At 42.0% G+C, this 19,758-nt stretch overlaps 1 protein-coding gene across 3 annotated transcripts in view; it reads left to right on the plus strand.

The window, feature by feature from the left end:
- MBOAT2 (membrane bound O-acyltransferase domain containing 2) overlaps positions 1-18,982 on the plus strand; it is a 108,011-nt gene extending 89,029 nt beyond the window's left edge. For all 3 annotated transcript variants that reach the window (XM_019970729.2, XM_070799163.1, XM_019970730.2), the window contains 7 exons: positions 1,046-1,229; positions 4,537-4,729; positions 5,299-5,402; positions 6,334-6,398; positions 7,859-7,991; positions 9,574-9,725; positions 12,594-18,982. In XM_019970729.2, coding sequence (XP_019826288.1) covers positions 1,046-1,229; positions 4,537-4,729; positions 5,299-5,402; positions 6,334-6,398; positions 7,859-7,991; positions 9,574-9,725; positions 12,594-12,819 — 1,057 coding nt within the window. In that variant the 3' untranslated portion in view covers positions 12,820-18,982. The remainder of the gene's footprint in view (positions 1-1,045; positions 1,230-4,536; positions 4,730-5,298; positions 5,403-6,333; positions 6,399-7,858; positions 7,992-9,573; positions 9,726-12,593) is intronic.
- Positions 18,983-19,758: the final 776 nt, after the last annotated feature.

Consider the following 19,758-nt stretch of genomic DNA (forward strand, 5'->3'; position numbering starts at 1 on the left):
TCCATCAGCAGACCCCAGGGCTGTGCTGCCAGGCTGGACTCAGACGCAGTCCCCTGCATGGATCCAGCCCCGTCACCTCCCCCTGGATCCCACATCCTCCTGCCTGGTGGTCCCTCCTCCACCCTCCTCTATCCACACACAGGGGCTCGAGGGGTTCTTTTGAAAACATAGGTATTGAAAACCCTACTGTAGTAAAGAAAAGAATGGCAACCCACTCCAGTGGTCTTACTTGAGAAATCCCACGGACAGAGGAGCCTGGTGGGCTACAGTCCTTGAAGAGTCACAAAATGACTGAGCCCCTACACCACCACCACCACTGTGGTTTTTCAGCACATTCTGAATAAAATCTGAAGCTTCCACCATGGCTTATAAGGCAGGCCCTGTGTTCCCCACCTTGGCATACTGATGCCCCTCCCACCTGCCTCCCCAGCTCAGCCCCTCCAACTGCATTGGCCTCCCTGTGGCTGGACCTGCCCCAACTCTTTGCTCCCTGTCCCTGGAGTCCTGGTCCTGGACATTCACATGACTCCCTTACTCGTCTCATGATCAGAGAAGCCTTCCTGGCTTGTTAATGAAATGCCCCCTCCCCCTTGTAGCACTTAGCTGTCTGTTTTTTATTCTTGATTTTCTGCAGCTGTTGTATAAGTTCTCTGAATGCAGAATCCCCCTGCGGTATTTACTGCTGTCTCTAGACCCAGGAGCATGGGCACACATAGATTTGTAAAGTGAGTGAGTGAGTGACTAGTAAGAGATGAATCTTCTGCCCTATCTTGTCCACCTTGACTTTGTTTCATCGTGAGGAAATCAGATAGAAACCCTTTGTCATGGCTTATAGAGACCCGGGTGGAAACTCTTTTATCCAGAAACACCACTGAGCATTCCTTCATCCTGAAACTTTAGATTCTTATTGTTTGGAGGCAGATGAAAATCACAGCTTGCTTTATTTTGGAAATGGTAGGAGGAGTCAAGGTGGGAGCTGATCACTCCCGTCGCTTTTTCACAAAGCAAACGTCTGTCTTACACATAGCGTGTCTCTTTGTTGCAGGCGCATGCCCAGCCTTCTGGAATATTTAAGTTACAACTGTAACTTCATGGGTATCCTGGCAGGCCCGCTCTGCTCTTACAAAGACTACATCACTTTCATCGAAGGCAGATCGTACCATATGACGCAGTCAGGTGAAGATGGGAAAGAAGAGATACAGTACGAAAGGACAGAGCCATCACCAAATGTAAGACCTGGAGATTCGTCTGCAGCATTTCTAGCATGTATTGATTAGCCTTGTTTATTTCAGGAGACCAGTGTTGTCATCTTTTTCTTTAAAAAAAAAAAGATACCCATCTTTTTCTTTAAAAACATTTTTCAAGGTAAATGACTCTTCACATAGTACCTAGTGGTGATGCCGTGTAGAAGTACAACCATGATTAAAGAACAAAAGTAAGGTACCTACGAAGTGAGGAAATACTCTATAGTCATGGAGTATTTTACAGGAAAACCCTTATGAAAGGTCACTCTCCTCCTTAGGTTCTGAACACCATAAGTAAGAGGTTGTTGACAACAGCATATATCGCAGTTTGAATATATTTGAAATTAAAATTCCAAGGGAATTCCCTGGTGGGCCAGTGGTTGGGACTCTTCACTTTTGCTGCCAATGGCCCAGGTTCAATCCCTGGTCAGGGAACTAAGGTCCTGCAAGCCACGTGGGTCCAGCCAAAGAAACAAAACCAAATAAATGTGTCTAACAGTAAATTTCGGAGAAGGCAATGGCACCCCACTCCAGTACTCTTGCCTGGAAAATCCCATGGATGGAGGAGGCTGGTAGGCTGCAGTCCATGGGGTCGCTAAGAGCCGGGCACGACTGAGCGACTTCACTTTCACTTTTCACTTTCATGCATTGGAGAAGGAAATGGCAACCCACTCCAGTGTTCTTGCCTGGAGAATCCCAGGGATGGGGGAGCCTGGTAGGCTGCCGTCTATGGGGTTGCACAGAGTTGGACACGACTGAAATGACTTAGCAGCAGCAGCAGCAATGATAAATTTAAATTCCATATGTACATAGTTCACACAGTCAAACAGTAGGAGTTATTTACAGATCACTCAAAGGCAGTAAGAAACTCTTTGTGTTACGAGTGGGGTGTGGAAACTCCTTGAATGCCAGGTAGGTCAGTCAGGACCCTGGTGGTCCGTTTGCTGGGGGCCTCCCAGTTGTCTTCAGCTGCATTAAGGTACAGGTTTGGCTGCTGAACCAAGGACCAAAATGACCGTGGTTTAAACAAGGTGGGAGTTGTGTTCTTCTCTCACTCGACAGCTCATGTGTCAGCGGTTATCCATGGATAACAGGGCAGCTCCATGGGCTGGAGCTCCAGATGCTCCCAGGTTTGCCATCCGTAGGGTGTTTCCCTCATCTCCATGGTCTAAGATGCTCGCCACGGAAGTTACCATGTTACTCGTGACCACATAGCTACACTTAGCTGCAGAGAAGACTATGACATGTGACTTCAGCATGTCCAAACAGAAAATCCTTCACTGTGTAAGAAGCAGAGGATGGCTCCAGGGAACCCCTGTCAATCTCTCCTGTGATGTCTGTAGGAGTTTTCTCTGGGGCTGTTTGGGTTCTTGAGTGAAGACTTCTCCTGTCTTCTGCCCTGCATGTCCAGACTTGACTGCTGGTCCCCGGAGCTGGACACTGAGTGAACAGGGGTGGGGGGGTGGGCGCTGAAGGGTATCACGTTTCAGGACACATCACCCATGTCTCCACATTCATTCCAGCCCTGGTGTAGACCTGCATCCCTAAACCTGGTCCTTCTCTAGTTAGGCTTCCCTGAGGGTTAACTTCTGACCTCCTGCCAGCATCGGGGAGGGGTTGTCCATCTGCTCAGCGGGAGGCCGTGCGAACTGGGGGTTACATCTGCCTTCCCAGCTTTAGGCCCCCTCACCCCCTGCCTTTCCAAGTTCCTAATGCCACACTGGCTCAGCTGTTTAAGGGGGTGTCCTGGGTGTGTGTGCCAGCTGGTGTTTGAAGTCAGGTATGTTACTTTAGGGTTTCCCAGGTGGCTCAGTGGTAGAGAATGCGCCTGCCAGTGCAGGTGACGTGGGTGCAATCCCTGGGTCAGGAAGATCCCCTGAAGGAGGAAGTGGCAACCCACTCCAGTACTCCTGCTGGAAAATCCCGTGGACAGAGGAGCCCAGTGGGCTACTGTCCATGGGGTCGCAAAGAGTCAGACAAGACTGAGCACGAGCACGCAACAGCTTCTGTTACGTTAACTGTTTTAAACTGAGACCTAGAAACTGTGTGTAGTTTAGACTTAAGGGCCATGGTATTTCTCACTGTGTTACTAAAAGGATACAGCCAATATTTAGGTTCATGTGTGAGGTCATTTGGTTCATCTCACTTCATTTATAATTGTAGTTTTTCTCTAATTACCTGCTGCAAATCTCTTTCTATTCAGATGTGTAGCTTAGGTATTTTGGAGGTGGAGGGTGAAAGAAAGGTAGCATTACTTTCCTAGAGAAAGCTTTGAAAGATGAGCAGGAAAATGAGAATAAGAACAGTTGCAGCAAAGAGCCCTTTACTGTCCAGCGTCTCCTGACAAGCAGCCCAAGAATGAATAAAGCTTTTTTTGTGCAGAAATAAAGTGCAGGAATCTGGCACGTGCTCTCACTCTTGCCTTTGAGCCTTGCTTTTGGCCCCATTACAGAAAGTGTTAAATAAGTGTGTATCTGCAAATTACTGCAGTTAATTGGAATATTATTTGATTCCTGTATGGGACACTAATCCAAGTATTTTGTTTCATTCTTTCATCTGGATCCAGCCTCTTCTTTTGTCTACTTCTTTTTTTCCCTCCATAGCCTGTAGAATCTTCTTTATATAGAATCAGATTGAAATATTCTGGCCTCCTGAAAACACAAAAACGCCATGAGTTGGGTTCTCTTGAGGTAATTTAACCTTACCAGAAAAAAGTAAAGGTCTGCCTTTTCTTTCCATCAGAATCTTTTGTATAGATCTTTTGTTTTCTTGCTTGTATTGCTTTTTTAGTACTATCATCTTGAACAAAATTGCATAAAAGAACTTACAGGTTTAAAGAAATTTAAAAGTTGTTTATTGTAAAAATAATTTCCATGAAGTACCTAGAACTTGGAAACCAGGGAAAAGGCACAGTGGAAAATAATAAACCGTGTGTGTGAGTGTGATCATATAAAATCTCTACCCAAACTTATTAATGGTAACATTTTTACATAGTCATCCTATATACCTGTGTTTTCTTTTAGATTATAATTTTTTTAATTACTGAAAGTCCTGCGAATACAAATTGGGATTTCTGGTGTGATTTGAGCCATGACCCAGAGGTAGACATAAGGCTTCGCATATTCAAACTGTGAGACAGTGAAGGCTTTAAATGCTGAGCATGACAGAGTTCAGGACTTTTGACCGAGTTATACAGGCTTAATAACTATATTCAGAGTGAATCTGGTGATAATACCTGGAAGGAAGTAAAAGGAGTACGGATTAGGTTTATGACAACTTGTCTTGCTTTCAGGTTGCAGTTATTCAGAAACTCTTAGTCTGTGGACTTTCCTTACTGTTCCACTTGATCATCTCTAAGATGTTACCTGTGGAGTACAACATTGATGAGCATTTTCAGGCCACAGCTTCATGGCCGACCAAGGTGATCTATCTCTACGTCTCTCTTTTGGCCGCCAGACCCAAGTACTATTTTGCATGGACATTAGGTAAGTAACATGTGAATAGGCTTTGCATTAGCATTGGACATGTCAATAGCCAGGAGGGCGCCCTCTTGAGGATGTGTAGTTCAGGACCGATGAGAAAAACTAGGGTCATCTGTGCAGGAGAAACAAATCTCACAGTTCATGTCCTGTGTATAAGGACTGATCCTGGAAACTGTTGAAAAGTATTGGTCATTCAGTTGTGTCTGACTCTTGGCAACCCCATGGACTGTAGCCCCACCAGGCTTCTCTGTCCATGAGATTTCCCAGGCAAGAATACGGGAGTGGGTAGCTATTCCCTTCTCCAGGGGATCTTCCCAACCCAAGGATCAGAACCCAGGTTTCCTGCATTGCCAGGAGATTCTTTACTGTCTGAGCCACCAGGGAGGCCCTAAAAACTGTTAGATTCTAACAGCTGGATCAAGGCCCACTTTAGTATAATATCAGATAAAATGAGAATAAATCCACTTCAATAGAGTTCAAGGGCATAGTCTATGATAACATACGTCTTCTGGGGCAGCACGGCAGTTTGTCACACAGGTTCTTAACACTTCCTTTTCCGTTGTGTCCCGCAGCCGACGCCATCAACAATGCGGCAGGCTTTGGATTCAGAGGGTATGACAAAAACGGAGCTGCCCGTTGGGACCTAATTTCCAATCTGAGGATCAAGCAAATAGAGGTTGGTGCATCATCAAGCAGTCAGTCACCGTAGGATTCTTACGTGGCATAACTTGGTTCCATAGATTACAACATGATGTTCCAAGAATGGTACTGAAAGATTTGTAACAATCTCACTCTTTCACTCAGCCAGTATTTGTCGGTCATCAGCGGTGTGCCCCAGGCCTTGGGGATCTGGTGAATAAGGCCCTTCTGGGCTTGAATCCAATGCTGCTTACAGAGATACAGAAAGACTGGCTGTGATCAGAGAGGCAGAGTGGTCCAGCTTGGACTAGTGGCCCAGGGAAGGCGTCCTGGAGGAAATGATGCTGTAGGCTGAGTTTTTAGTAGGAGGCAGCCAGGTGCTCCAGTCAAAGGTGGCAGCCCAAGGCGGGGGGCAGGGTTGTGGTCCTTGTTGTTACCTAGCAGTACTGACAGGTGAGGCTGGAGGAATAGAGGCCCTGCTGAGCACAGTCTTACAGGCTTGAGTGAGGGGCTGGGAAGGTAGGAAGATGTACAGACCACTCCTCCCGGGGAGCAGGTCCAGAGGGCCTGAGACTCCCCAAAGTGGGGTAGGGGAGGGGCTGAAGGAGGTGAGGGCACAGGGGGGCTGTGCCAGTAGTGGGGCATCCAGGCTGTGCCCAGTGACTGGCCACTGCTGTTCATTCACGTGCTCTGCAGGAGTGTCTTGGGATGATTCCACGATGGCCCCTGTAAGTGTTATTAATGCACTGGAGAAAACAGCAAGAAGTCCATTTATAATGCCTTACGGGTGTTCCCCACAGTAAACCCCTTCTGTAGAATGATGTTACTCCGTTAGAAAGCAGTGTTTAGGGAAGAGACCGCACCTGACTGTCACTGTCACGCGTGTACTCTCAGCCCAGTAAAATGTGGCTTACCTTTACAGCTTCATTATTTTGTCCACCGAAGAAAAAAGTTCCTTTGTTTTTCAGATGTCAACAAGTTTCAAGATGTTTCTTGATAATTGGAATATTCAGACAGCTCTCTGGCTCAAAAGGTAAGCTCCTTCCAGAACCGTCTTCAGCTATGCTTTGGCCTCTGGGTCTTGAGACTGAGCTTCACTGGGTTTACATTCTTGATTAGATTAAATTAAATGAATGCTGTGACTTTGTGTTAACCAGGAAACACACTTACTGTCCTCCAAAGCAGGGTGGTACCAAGCCTGAGAACTGTTTAGCCTTGAGTCCTAAATGCAGCTACCACAGACCTCTCCATTTGCCTTTAAAGGTGCCCACCAAGGTCTGAAATCGCCAGTACGTCCCTCATTCATGGGAGATTTGACCAAACAAAAGTGGCTACATAACCACCATACGTATGCATTAGATTTTCCACAATAGTTAAAATATTCCAGTAGAATAGACCTTTATATGTTGGGTGCAGGATCTGAAGACTGAACCTCTGCAGTTGGAATTCAAGGTCTTGTAGAGTAGTCTCCACATGCTGATCCTTGTAGTAAGGATGATGATGAGAGGGCAGGAGGCGTGCAGGCACGGGGGGCGGGGGAAGAAGAGGCACTGGAGTTAAGAATCATAAAGAGGAGGTTGTCACGGGCACAGGGGGAAGACAGAGGACTGATTACAGGAGGCAAATTTAGGACAGTGCACAGAAACTCCCAGGGGTCCTGTCTCCTTGTTCCCGATGGGATACTGCCAGGTTTTGAGTTTATTTCATAAAACACTGCTCTTGTGATAGGGGGACTTTAAGCACCATTCTCTATAATGCCCTTTGTTTATTTATTTTTTTAAATTTAGATTTATTTTAATTAGAGGCTAATTACTTTACAATATTGTATTGGTTTTGCCATACCTCAACATGAATCCACCATGGGTGTAGATGGGTTCCCAATCCTGAACCCCCCCTCCCACCTCCCTCCGCATATCATCCCTCTGGGTCATCCCAGTAATGCCCTTTATTTATGACAAATAATGACCTTTACTTCTTGAAACACCCAAAATATATTCTCGTCACTTCATGGTGCCTTGAAGTCTCCCCAGTGGCTGCACATTTTCTGAGCTAATTGTTATGTTATTTTTGTTGTTATATTTTAAATTTCATACCTTAGGAAAATCTCATTTTCATGTAAGTTCTCCACCTATGACAGGAAGACTTTTAAGCACAGCCTGCTTCCCAGTAGAGTACAGTTAGATCAATTGAAAGTCCTAAATGTTAGTGAAGAAAATAATAAAATAATGTAAGATAAGAATAACTTTTATATTTATTAAAGTTTTTCTGTACATAGTACAGACTCCCCACACACTAGAAATGACCATTTTGGTGATACCAGTAAGAAGACAGAAGTAAAAAATCTTTTTATAAACCTCATAGGAGCCATAACCTCCCTGAGGCTAATGGCCAAGCTAAGGTGTGGTTGTTTTCCTAAATCCTGACTGGGACTGAAAGAATGATGGTTGTGGGGGTGACAGGCTTCTTACAACTCACGTGTGTCGTGGTTTCCAGGGTGTGTTATGAACGTGCCTCCTTGAGTCCCACCACCCAGACCTTCTTCCTCTCTGCCATCTGGCACGGGGTGTACCCGGGCTATTACCTGACCTTTCTCACCGGAATGCTGATGACGCTGGTGGCGCGAGCTGTGAGTATGGGGGACACCTTCTCATCCTGCGGGGCCAGTCACATGGACTGGGGGCGGAGGCTGCCCGCCCACTGAGCAGTCTCACTGCTTTCACTGGGCCAGCCCTGAGCTCCTATTGGTATGCTTGTTGCATGTGTTGAGTGAGGCAGGCAGGCCCCACCCACACTCGGTTCATCTGAGAGGAAGGCAGAGTAAAGTGAAACACGGGAAAGCCAGGTGTGCCAGTTCTGAAAGAGATGGGAATACCAGACCACCTGACCTGCCTCTTGAGAAACCTTTATGCAGGTCAGGAAGCAACAGTTAGAACTGGACATGGAACAACAGACTGGTTCCAAACAGGAAAAGGAGTACGTCAAGGCTGTATATTGTCACCCTGCTTATTTAACTTATATGCAGAGTACATCATGAGAAAAGCTGCTCTGGAGGAAGCACAAACTGGAATCAAGATTGCCGGGAGAAATATCAATCACCTCAGATATGCAGATGACACCACCTTTATGGCAGAAAGTGAAGAAGAACTAAAGAGCCTCTTGATGAAAGTGAAAGAGGAGAGTGAAAAAGTTGGCTTAAAGCTCAACATTCAGAAAACTAAGATCATGGCATCTGGTCCCATCACTTCATGGCAAATAGATGGGGAAGCAGTGTCATACTTTATTTTTCTGGGCTCCAAAATCACTGCAGATGGTGATTGCAGCCATGAAATTAAAAGACACTTACTCCTTGGAAGGAAAGTTATGACCAACCTAGGTAGCATATTGAAAAGCAGAGACATTACTTGGCCAACAAAGAGCCATCTAGTCAAGGCTATGGTTTTTCCAGTGATCATGTATGGATGTGAGAGTTGGACTGTGAAGAAGGCTAAGCACCGAAGAATTGATGCTTTTGAACCATGGTGTTGGAGAAGACTCTTGAGAGTCCCTTGGACTGCAAAGAGATCCAACCAGTCCATCCTAAAGGAGATCAATCCTGGGTGTTCTTTGGAAGGACTGATGCTGAAGCTGAAACTCCAGTACTTTGGCCACCTCATGTGAAGAGTTGACTCATTGGAAAAGACTCTGATGTTGGGAGGGATTGGGGGCAGGAGGAGAAGGGGACAACAGAGGATGAGATGGCTGGTTGGCATCACCAACTCGATGGACATGAGTTTGGGTGAACGCTGGGAGTCGGTGATGGACAAGGAGGCCTGGTGTGCTGTGATTCATGGGGTCGCAAAGAATCAGACACGACTGAGCGATTGAACTGAACTGAACTGACTGAAGCAATTGTTAACTTTGGGGGAGAAGCTTTTAATTTTGATACAATTTCAAATCCACAGAAAAGTTATAAAGAAGCTCCTCTGTGCTCTTCACCCAGATGCACACATTTTGCCCCCATGTGTCACCATGCTTTTTCCATAGTTTTTATACCTATTTATAGGTGTATTAGTTTTCTCGGAACCAGCTTTGCCCATAGTAACAGTACCATTTTGGATGCCCAGCAGCAGTGTATGAGAGTTTCATCTATTCCACATCCTTGAAACAGTTGATGGAGTCGGTGTGATTCCATAAGCATTGTTAAAGATGAATATTTCTGTTTATTTCAGGTGAGAAATAACTTTAGACATTATTTCATCGAACCTCCCCAGCTGAAATTTTTGTATGATGTTATAACATGGATAGCAACTCAGATAGCAATAAGTTACACAGTTGTGCCATTTGTACTTCTTTCTGTAAAAGCTTCACTCATGTTTTACAGGTAAGTGTTAACTCTTAACAAATGTGGCATAGGAAATTTGTAAAAAAATTTTTATTGAAATATAGTTGATTTACAATTTGTGTTAGTTTCAGATGTATACCAAAGGTTTTCATGTATATATTTGTGTGTGTGTATATATACATATATATATACTTTTTAAGATTGTTTTCCATTATAGGTTATTGCAAGATATTGAGTATAGTTCCCTGTGCTGTATAGGAGGTCCCTATTAGTTATCTGTTTTATACATAGCAGTGGGTATATTTTCATTCCAGCCTCCTAATTTATTTCTCCCCTGTGCCCTTTTCCCTTAGGTAACCAACCATAGGTTTGCTTTCTGTGTTTGTGAGTTGATTCCTGTTTTGTAAATATCAATAAATTCATTTGTATCATATTTTGAAATTTAGGAAGGCTTCTTGCTTTTAGGTAGAATAGAAAAATAGAACCCAACATATTTCCTTCAGTTAAGTGCATCGTCAGTTACTTTTACATCTTAAACCTAGCAGTCTTAAGTTTATTTATGGAATGATTAACACCGTTCAGACTTAGAGGGCTATCACCTGGGTACCCACTGCTTCAGATCTCTCCAAAGTGTCACTGGAAAGTGGAGCTCTTCTTTCTACACCTGGTCATGAACTGCATGGTTGTGGCGGTCATTTCATGACATATAACAGATCGAATCACTGTGTTGCACGCCTGAAGCTAATAGTGTTACTTGTCGGTTGTTTCTCAATTTAACCGAGAGAGAGTGGAGAAGGCAATGGCACCCCACTCCAGTACTCTTGCCTGGAAAATCCCATGGACGGAGGAGCCTGGAAGGCTGCAGTCCATGGGGTCGCTGAGGGTCGGATACCACTGAGCGACTTCACTTTCAATTTTCACTTTCATGCATTGGAGAAGGAAATGGCAACCCACTCCAGTGTTCTTGCCTGGAGAATCCCAGGGACGGGGGAGCCTAGTGGGCTGCCATCTATGGGGTCACACAGAGTCGGACACGACTGAAGTCACTTAGCATCAGCAGCGACAGAGAGAGAGGCACCAGGATAGCTCTGGCCCACGGGCCGAGGTTGCTCACCCCTGCTCGAGAGCCAAGGCTGGTGAGAGCCCCCTGCTCGAGAGCCAAGGTTTGGGGGTTTGTTTGTATGTTACAGCAGATGCTTATGAGTCACTGGAGATATTTTAGGGGCGGAAGTAAATACTAGGCTGGCCAAAAAGTTCATTCAGGTTTTTCAAATGGACTTTTTTTGCCAAGGCAGTATATCCTCTGATAGTCACCAGAAGCTATTAATAAAGTCCATGGACCAAGAGTTTAGGCTATCAGACTGCTAACTTCAAAAGAAAAGGAAAACCTATAGAAAATGAACAATAAAGAATATGATGAAGTAGTTAAAAAAGTATAGCTTGTTCTTTATAACAAATTATTAATTCTCTTAATTTCTTCAATCAAAAGATAATCAGTTGCTTAAATTTCTCTGTGGTTCCCTTTTCACTCTTACGGTTCACTGGTACATTGTCAGCTCTTGTTGTTGTTGTTAGTCGGTCAGTCGTGCCTGACTCTGATCCCATGGGCTGTAGCCCATCAGACTTCTCTGTTCATGGGATTTCCCAGGCAAGAATAATGGAGTGGGTTGCCATTTCCTTCTCTAGAGGAATTATTGTCATCTCTACATGATAGAAATTATTATTTTGAATTCCATATTTTACCTATTTGTCTTCTCTCCCTCACCCACCAAATTCCCCTCCCCCGTATTAGATAGTGATCTGAGATCAAAAGCTTTATTCTTTCATAAATTCTTTATTACCCTAGCATTTAGAATGACAGCAAGAGTATATGGTCACAGAATTATTGAATTGAATATGATAAGAGTCATACGGGAAGACATAAGTAACTCCTGCTAAAATTTCCATTTTCACAGAATTATTACATATGTTTAAATGTGATTGAGCTATTGATTGGATATTCTGTCTCAGGAACATTGAGATTTACAGCTATAGAAGCAGTAGGTCACGTTGGTTTATATTTAATTTGAGGCATGATACTTCTAATAGTATTTTTAATAATGTGATCTTTATTTTGTGACAGTAACCATCAAGAAGCTGTATTGCTTATCTGTTACATCACTGGGCTTCTGTGATAGCTCAGTTGGTAAAGAATCTGCGTGCAGTGCAGGAGACCCTGGTTTGATTCCTGGGTTGGGAAGATCCTCTGGAGAAGGCTACCCACTCCAGTATTCTTGGGCTTCCCTTGTGGCTCAGCTGGTAAAGATTCCGCCTGCAATGCGGGAGACCTGGGTTCAATCCCTGGGTTGGGAAGATCCCCTAGAGAAGGAAAGGCTACCCACTCCAGTATTCTGGCCTGGAGAATTCCGTGGACTGTATAGTCATGGGGTCACAAAGAGCCTGACACGACTGACGACTTTCACAACGACAACATGACATCACTGGAATATGTGTGACTATTTAATTAGGGACAGTATGTAGTAAGCAAGGGTTTTACTGTGTCTTTACCACCTGTATTCTTTACTCAATATTTGACTCTGTAGATTTGAGGGATATTTTCAGATCTATGCAGCTATTAATAAGTAAGTTTTTATTTTTGTTTTATTTAGTTCTGGCCTTAGGACCCTTACAAAGGAATGTAATATGATGTCTAGTATCATGCTTGTAATTGGCCTAGGTTTGTACAGTGCTTTATAAATACCCATAGGCATACATGATTTGAGTTTCATCCAAGGGGGATTGTTCTTCTAGAATAATGTAATAAATATACACATCCTAAGGGGCTTGGGACAGTTGTGACAGATGTCAAATCAGGTCTTGTTAATTATCGGAATCTAATAAAGTAAACTTTTCCTTTTTTTCTTTTAGCTCCTGGTATTACAGCCTTCACTTTGCTTGTATCTTAGTATTATTGTTGTTGCCGGTGAAAAAAACTCAGAAAGGAAAGAGTACACATGAAAACGTTCAGCTGTCACGATCCAAAAAGTTTGATGAAAAAGACAATTCTTTGGGACAGAATAGTTTTTTCAGAACAAACAGTGTTTGCAATCAGAATCAAGAAATAACTTCTAGACATTCATCATTGAAGCAATGATGAGGAAAGCACTCTGATGGCTATTTTCTGTATGTTAAGGGGAACCAATCTTAGCACCTTTCAAGGGGTCTGTGTCTGTTGGGGAAGGGATCACATGGGGGGAAATCGGCCGGTTTTAGGTAGGCAATTCCCTGTATACCAGCTTGGAAATGGGGCGAAATACCCCTCCCATGCCATGTCTGGTGGGCCACGCCTTATCGAAAAATATTTCCATTATTTCAGTGGGCACTCAGGACCTCAGCATATGTCCGTAGGGTCGTATGTGTGCCCTGTTGCTGAATGTACGCTGTGTGTCCCAAGGCACTGAGAGAGGGAAAAATAATCGTGTCACTCCGGATGACTGAGAAAAATTAACTTCTCCAAATGAATGTCTTGCCTTAAACCCTCTATTTCCTAAACTGTTGTTTCCTAAATGGTCTTTTCAAGTGTGGCATTGTGTGAACGCTCTTTCAGTATTTGCTGTTGTGTGCTGCACAGGAATTCCAGAAGAATTTGAACAGAATTATTTAAGATTGTGGATACTTTAAAATGCAATGAACATCGCAGTATTGGAAGGGTTTTCCTAAAGTTTCTCAGATGACTACAGTATGTAGCAGAACTGTAAGCAGTGGTGGATGCCAAATTGTAGGTAGTTTATTTTCCTGGAGAATTTGATCACCCTGTGTCAGTGAGAGAACCCTCAAGGAAGGATTCCTTAAACATAATAAAAGGTTGGTGATGTGATATTTTAAGCTTATTCTTCTTCTTCAAAAAAGAGAGAAGATGACAAACGAAAGAAGGAAGGCGTGAATGAAGCGCTGCACCTGGCCCGTGGCACCTGTGTTTGTACACACGCCTGCACGTGGCATGGGTCCGAGGCTCAGTGGAAGTGCTCTTCACCCCGATTTACCTGAGTTGTGTGTGATCCTGTAAGACATAAAAGTTTAATAACTTTATAATCACGTTGGATTTTTAAGAGATGTATCAAACATAAATTATATAGAATTATAAAAGGATAATGAAAGTAATAGCGGGAGATTGCTTAAAGGCTTTGAAAGAGACATCATTGAGTGAAATTACTGTCTAGCGATTCACTTTTTTAATCCTTGAACAGTTGAATTCATATTTGGTTACGTTTTAGGAAAACAGAAACTTCAAAGCCATTGGATCTGAGCCACCTTTGTAGAGAACAATATAAATTAATTTCTAAACTCGTTTATCTTCTCTCGTGAAAGTTTTACCGTTAACTCTCGTTAACGAGTTTCAGATTCTTAAAGCAGAAAATGTGCTTTTTATCTTACAGGCCATTTTCACCGTAATTCATTTTGCCTTCAGTGGCTGGGTTCCTCCTTTGATCCCACAGTCTTATGATGCTTCAGCAATGAAAGCAGAGGAGAGGGTTGTGGTGCCAGCTTGGTATCAGGGTTCCGGTGGCCCAGGGTGATGAATGATGGGCCGACAGGGAGAAGGATGGGCAGGGTCTTCTGACTTCAGTTTTCTGTGACCCTTCTTTTGTGGAATTTATTTTCTTTTTTGCCTTAAATTTTTAAATGAAATGCAAATTGTCTATCTATGATGAGTCTCTTTTTTTTCTTCCCTTGTCATTAATAAATTTGCAAATGAAAGTTAATGACAAAACAACTCTTTGGCTTAAGCTGTGTAGTATTTCATTTCAAGACTAAAGGAAAAGGAAATGTGCTTGGAACTTCTGAGGTCTAATCAGCAAAAATACCTTCCCAGAACTTTAGCAATAACCTTGTCTTTGTTGATACGAAATGTTTTTACTTTTCTAAAGGTAATTTTTTCCCCACACCTGATGAGGTTAGTTAGCCATGCCCTGTTACCTCCTAGGAAAGGATGGATGGCTAAATAAATTTCTCTGTTTTCCCACACACTTGAATTTAAGTGAGCTGTGGAATTTGAGAGGCTAGAAAAGAGTAATCATGGAAAGTATCTGCTCCCCCCGCCCCAACCCCATACCATGCCTCCTCCATTTAATGCTGCAGAGAATCTGATCACTATTTAAAAAACACAGAGAGAGTAAAAGACAGGTCTAGGCATGTTTTTGCCTGGAGAATCCCAGGGACGGCGGAGCCTGGTGGGCTGCCGTCTATGGGGTCGCACAGAGTTGGACACAACTGAAGCAACTTAGCAGCAGCAGCAGGCATGTCATAAATGAAAACAAGAAAGTGTAATAAAAGCTTTTTTTGTTCAGCCTGCCTAGCCATTAACAAATAATCATGATTTAGTTCTATTATCTGATTATATTTAATTTCTCAGCCTGTAAACCTTGGTGATGGACAGGGTGGCCTGGTATGCTGTGATTCATGGGGTCGCAAAGAGTCGGACACGACTGAGCGACTGAACTGAACTGAAACCTATTATCACACTTAGCTATTTTTTTGCTCAGTGAATGTTATCATAGCACTACCATCTAGAAAGCAAGGCAGTTGATGAATTTTCCAATTACTTTGAAAATACTACATCATATACATATATACAGTTCTACTGATTTCCATCCCCCTGGATTATCTAGATTTTTGTTTCTGTATGACATGGGTTTTTGATTTTTGGAGAATCAAAAATTTTGGAGAACTTGTAAGTATGCAATCTAGAAGACAAACTAAAGAATTCTGATTCTCAGCTTGACCTTCCTCCTCAAGAAGAGACTTTTTCTGCTCTATAAATTGAATATATCTACTTGAAGTGTTGTAAGGGTTAATACTTTACTTCTAATTATGGTAGAAGAATTGAAAACTGGTATATCTCTACTATATTAAAGGGATTCATTGTAATATATGATTGCTTTTTTAATCAACAGGATTCAGTTCATTTTTATATTATTTCTTCATTCTTCAATTATCATGAAACCACTCCAGTTATATTTTTGGTTATTATTTTACTACTCAGGGAGAAAATGAACAAAATAATTCTTTTTCCCACAGTTTTATTTTTTGAAACCATGGCAGTTAATTTATTTTGATGTATCTCACCTGTCACCATTTTACAAATGGCTTTTTCTTAGTTTTTAAAATAAACATTTTTAATCGGAGCTCAGGGTAATTGAAGAAATTTATTTAGCTTCTAAAATACCCAGTATAATAGAGAAGGTTTATTTGGCTTCCAAAATGTCCAGCCACCACTTATGCCTCCACCATACTTTTGGTTAAAAAAGTATTTTTGTTAATTGATTCCCACTATGTGAAATTCCACAGATACCAGGTTTGAGGGGAAAAAATCGCAGTATTAAAGAATGGTTTTTAAATATGAAGGTAAGGGATTTCCCTGGTGGTCCAGTGGTTAGGATGCCGAGCTTCCAATGCACGGGGCACGGGTTGGATCCCTGGTTGGAGAACTAAAGATCCTGCAGCTGTGTGGCACGGCCAAAAATAAAATAGAGAAGTTAAACTTTTATATATGTGTGTGTGTGTGTGTATATATATATGTGTGTGTACATATACATATATAAATCAAAAATGGAGGTAACCCACACCAAAGCACTGATTGTCCTGGGAGGAGACCTGGGCATTCATGAGACACTGTCATTAGGGAGCTTTGTGACTTGGACATGTGACCTGCCCTCCAGAGGAAATTTCCTTAAGAAGGAAGCCCAGAGGGTGAGTTCCCAAAGTTTATAAGCAGTTGTGTTTGTAACGATTGGAAACCATTTGCAGCATCTGTAAGAGTTACCATCAGGATTATCTTCATGGTCATTTACTTTGACAACTTGAGCTCAAAGCCCTGACTTTTCAAAAGGTTTTTGAGACAACAGAGGAAAACCTTACAATCCATTAACTCAGAAGGCATGGCAGCATTCCATTTCTACTGAATACAGCCCTTAAAATGAAGCTTTCATAATGAAATAATGTCCACTGAAGAAAGTATTTTCTCTTTTTGCTTTCTCTGCTTTTTTGGTTTCTGTCTGTGCTATGTACAATTGAAGAAGATACGTGCTAAAAAATACTTTAATGAATTGACAGTTTTATTGGACAGGGTTTATCAACTTCTCGAATATTATTTCATTTAAAGAAAACTTAGTTATACCTTATTCTAAACTACAGAAAATAATTACTTTAAAATGTTGCCATTAAAATAATCCTAAAATGTATACTTTTATTCAAGGACTAGATGACATATAGGACAAGAATCTTTCCTGTTTAAAATGTATACCTTGTAAATTTCATTTGTAAATTCATGACCACCTCTGGCCATTTTTGCTTTTTTTGTTTCCTTATTTTAAGTTGTCCTAAATTACTAGTTTATTGATTTGAAGAGTTCTGCATTTTAGTTGAAAGAAAAAAATTACTTGAGAGAATAATTGTTTCAGAATGGTGCCTCTTATTACTGTGTCAGTGAAGCATTTGTCCCAAGTTTTAGATATAAACCAGTATTTTGTGGAGTTTTATTCAGCCACTAATAGTCCATCCTGGCTGAAGTTGAATATACCAAATTTGACAGAGGTGCAGAATTATTTCTAAATAACACTGTGAAATGTAATCCTAACTGCCCTCAAGGACCTAATAAAGCTACACTTAACCCGGTGTACATTTAACAAACACCTGCTCGTTTATACACTTAAGTTAGATGCTGAAGTTCTGCTTTCTGTAGCCCTTCCTTGTAAAAGTGCTAGTGTAACAGGGCACACTCCTTATCGGGAAGAGGAAGATTGGCATTAAAGAGATGCCACTCTGAAATGTGGATTTGCAAGACTAGGATGCAGAGGGTCTCTATGGTGTTTTTCTTCAGCACCACGTAGACAAATCTATTTATAGTAATTTATTACAGAAGAAAATTTTAAATGAAATTTTCCACATTGGCATTTTGTAGGACTGCTCTTAGAATCAATGACTAAGCTGCTTTTTCAGGCTCTTGTACAGAGCGTGCAGCCAATTACATTTTACTTGGTGGGCTGCTTAATAATGTTTTTATATATTTTCAAATAATATTTATTTTAAGAGGTTTTTAACATTATGCAAACCCCAGTAAAGAACTGACTCTACAGGTCATTGATTGAGAAGGCTTTCTGAAATGGAGCCTAAAGACACATTTTTATGCCAACTAATTTGTCTTGCCTTTAAAACATTATAACTGCCTTCTTTCAGTACATCTTTTATAAAGCAAAGAAATAAAAAACCCTGAGACTTTATGTTCTATGAATGAGAGTATAAAGATCCATGCAAAATGACTAGCTAAAGCTTACTCGGTGATGCATAACCATCCCTCCAGTCACATTTTATCAGATTTTGCTACTATAAAAAGAAATGGAAATAATAATGGAAAACCAAAAGTTAGGGAGCACCATCAGTGGAATAACTAACCATTTTCTTCATAACACATTTGAAATGGAAAAAGTGACTGGCTGCCTTTTACTGGAGTCATAAATGACTGTATCCTGCCCAGTCTCTGTGCTGGAGTTACTTTGAGAACTTGATCTGTTAATATTCCTCTTTGTTTTTTCTTACTCAAGGGCAAACACATGTAAAGAATTCCAGATATGCTTCTTTTATGATATTAAGTATCTCTGGTTCTGTATCTACAGGTTTGTCATCAATGTACATTTGCTCCTGACTTTTTATTACAGGACAGAGGAATCAAGTGTCTAGCACACACTCGCTCCATCTCCAGTCACCTGTACACAGCTGTCTCCCCAGACCTGCAGGAGCATGATGGAAAGCAATAGGAATGAAAATAAAAATAATTGTGGCGAAACAAGAGAAACCCTCCTCCATAGAGTGTGGAAATGTGTGATTTCATTCCTGCCTTCCTTTAAAGGTTGCATCTTGATGTCTGCGTAGGAGTAGTTGAACATTGTCACCCCAACATGAGGGGCTCTGAGCTCCAGCAGCTGGTATTCAAAGCCCTTCGCTTGCCGTCCCTGGGGGAGAACAAATAGATCGTGGTGTTCTGTGCTTTATGTTTTTATGATTCCAAAATATTTTTTTAAAGAAGTGTTATTTTTTGACAGATCCATGAAATAGTTCCTGTTGTCTGGTAAATGAAAACTACCACTGTGTCCGTTACACTGTGACGTGATGTTTCATAACCACACGTTTCTAGTCTGTGTCCCAAGAGCTGCCCTGGTAGCTTATTGCTGGGTTTCAAAGATGTTTTTAACTGAACATCTAAATGTTTTTTTTCTAATTTGTGTGTCTTTAAAAATGATTAAACGGTAGTTTAAAATATATATGTGTGTGTTTGCTAATTGCAGAGCCTTTAAATTCAGTCTCTGGAGCTGACTGTCCGAGAAGTAATGGTCATGAGAAATAATGGTCTGTTTCATTGAAGGATTCTTCAGTTGGGTGGTAATACTCCCAGGAGTCATTGACTTTTTAACTGGTTTAAAAAAGATTAAAAAGAAACTATTGTCAGTTATAAACACTTGGGGAGACAGAACAACCTTAGGTTAGTAGTATATAGCAGCAGAGGATGAGATAGTGCAATGGCATCACTGACTTAATGGACATGATCTTGAGCAAATTCCAGGAGATAGCGGAGGACAGAGGAGCCTGGCATGCTTCAGTTCGTGGAGTCAAGAGTTGGACACGACTCAGCGACTGTATGTTCTAAAAGAACAAACAGCAAAGTGAGGAAGATGCTGCCTGTCCTCAATTACAAAGAAAAAGAGTTGACTTTCCCAGTCCTGCTGTTGGCATGTCCACTGCACTTGTATCTGGATCTGGTTTTTGCTTTTGTAAAGCAGAGTGTTGGGACAGCCACTCGGTCTCTGTACCGTGATTACAGACTTAAGGGAATTTTGGAGTGTACTTCCGGTTCTTGCAGATGCGGTCTTGGACAGCTGTGGGGAAAACATATTACATTGTACTTTTGTACAGAGATGCTAGATGAATACCTACGAGTAAGTCCAGTTTCAGTCCTTTCTTGTTGGAAGGCAGCGACGGCAGGTTTGAATGACCCCACATGGAAGTTCGTGAAATTGAGCCATGACTAGGAATTGCCCGC

Source organism: Bos indicus, chromosome 11, assembly GCF_029378745.1.
Source record: "Bos indicus isolate NIAB-ARS_2022 breed Sahiwal x Tharparkar chromosome 11, NIAB-ARS_B.indTharparkar_mat_pri_1.0, whole genome shotgun sequence".
Taxonomy (NCBI): Eukaryota; Metazoa; Chordata; class Mammalia; order Artiodactyla; family Bovidae; genus Bos; species Bos indicus.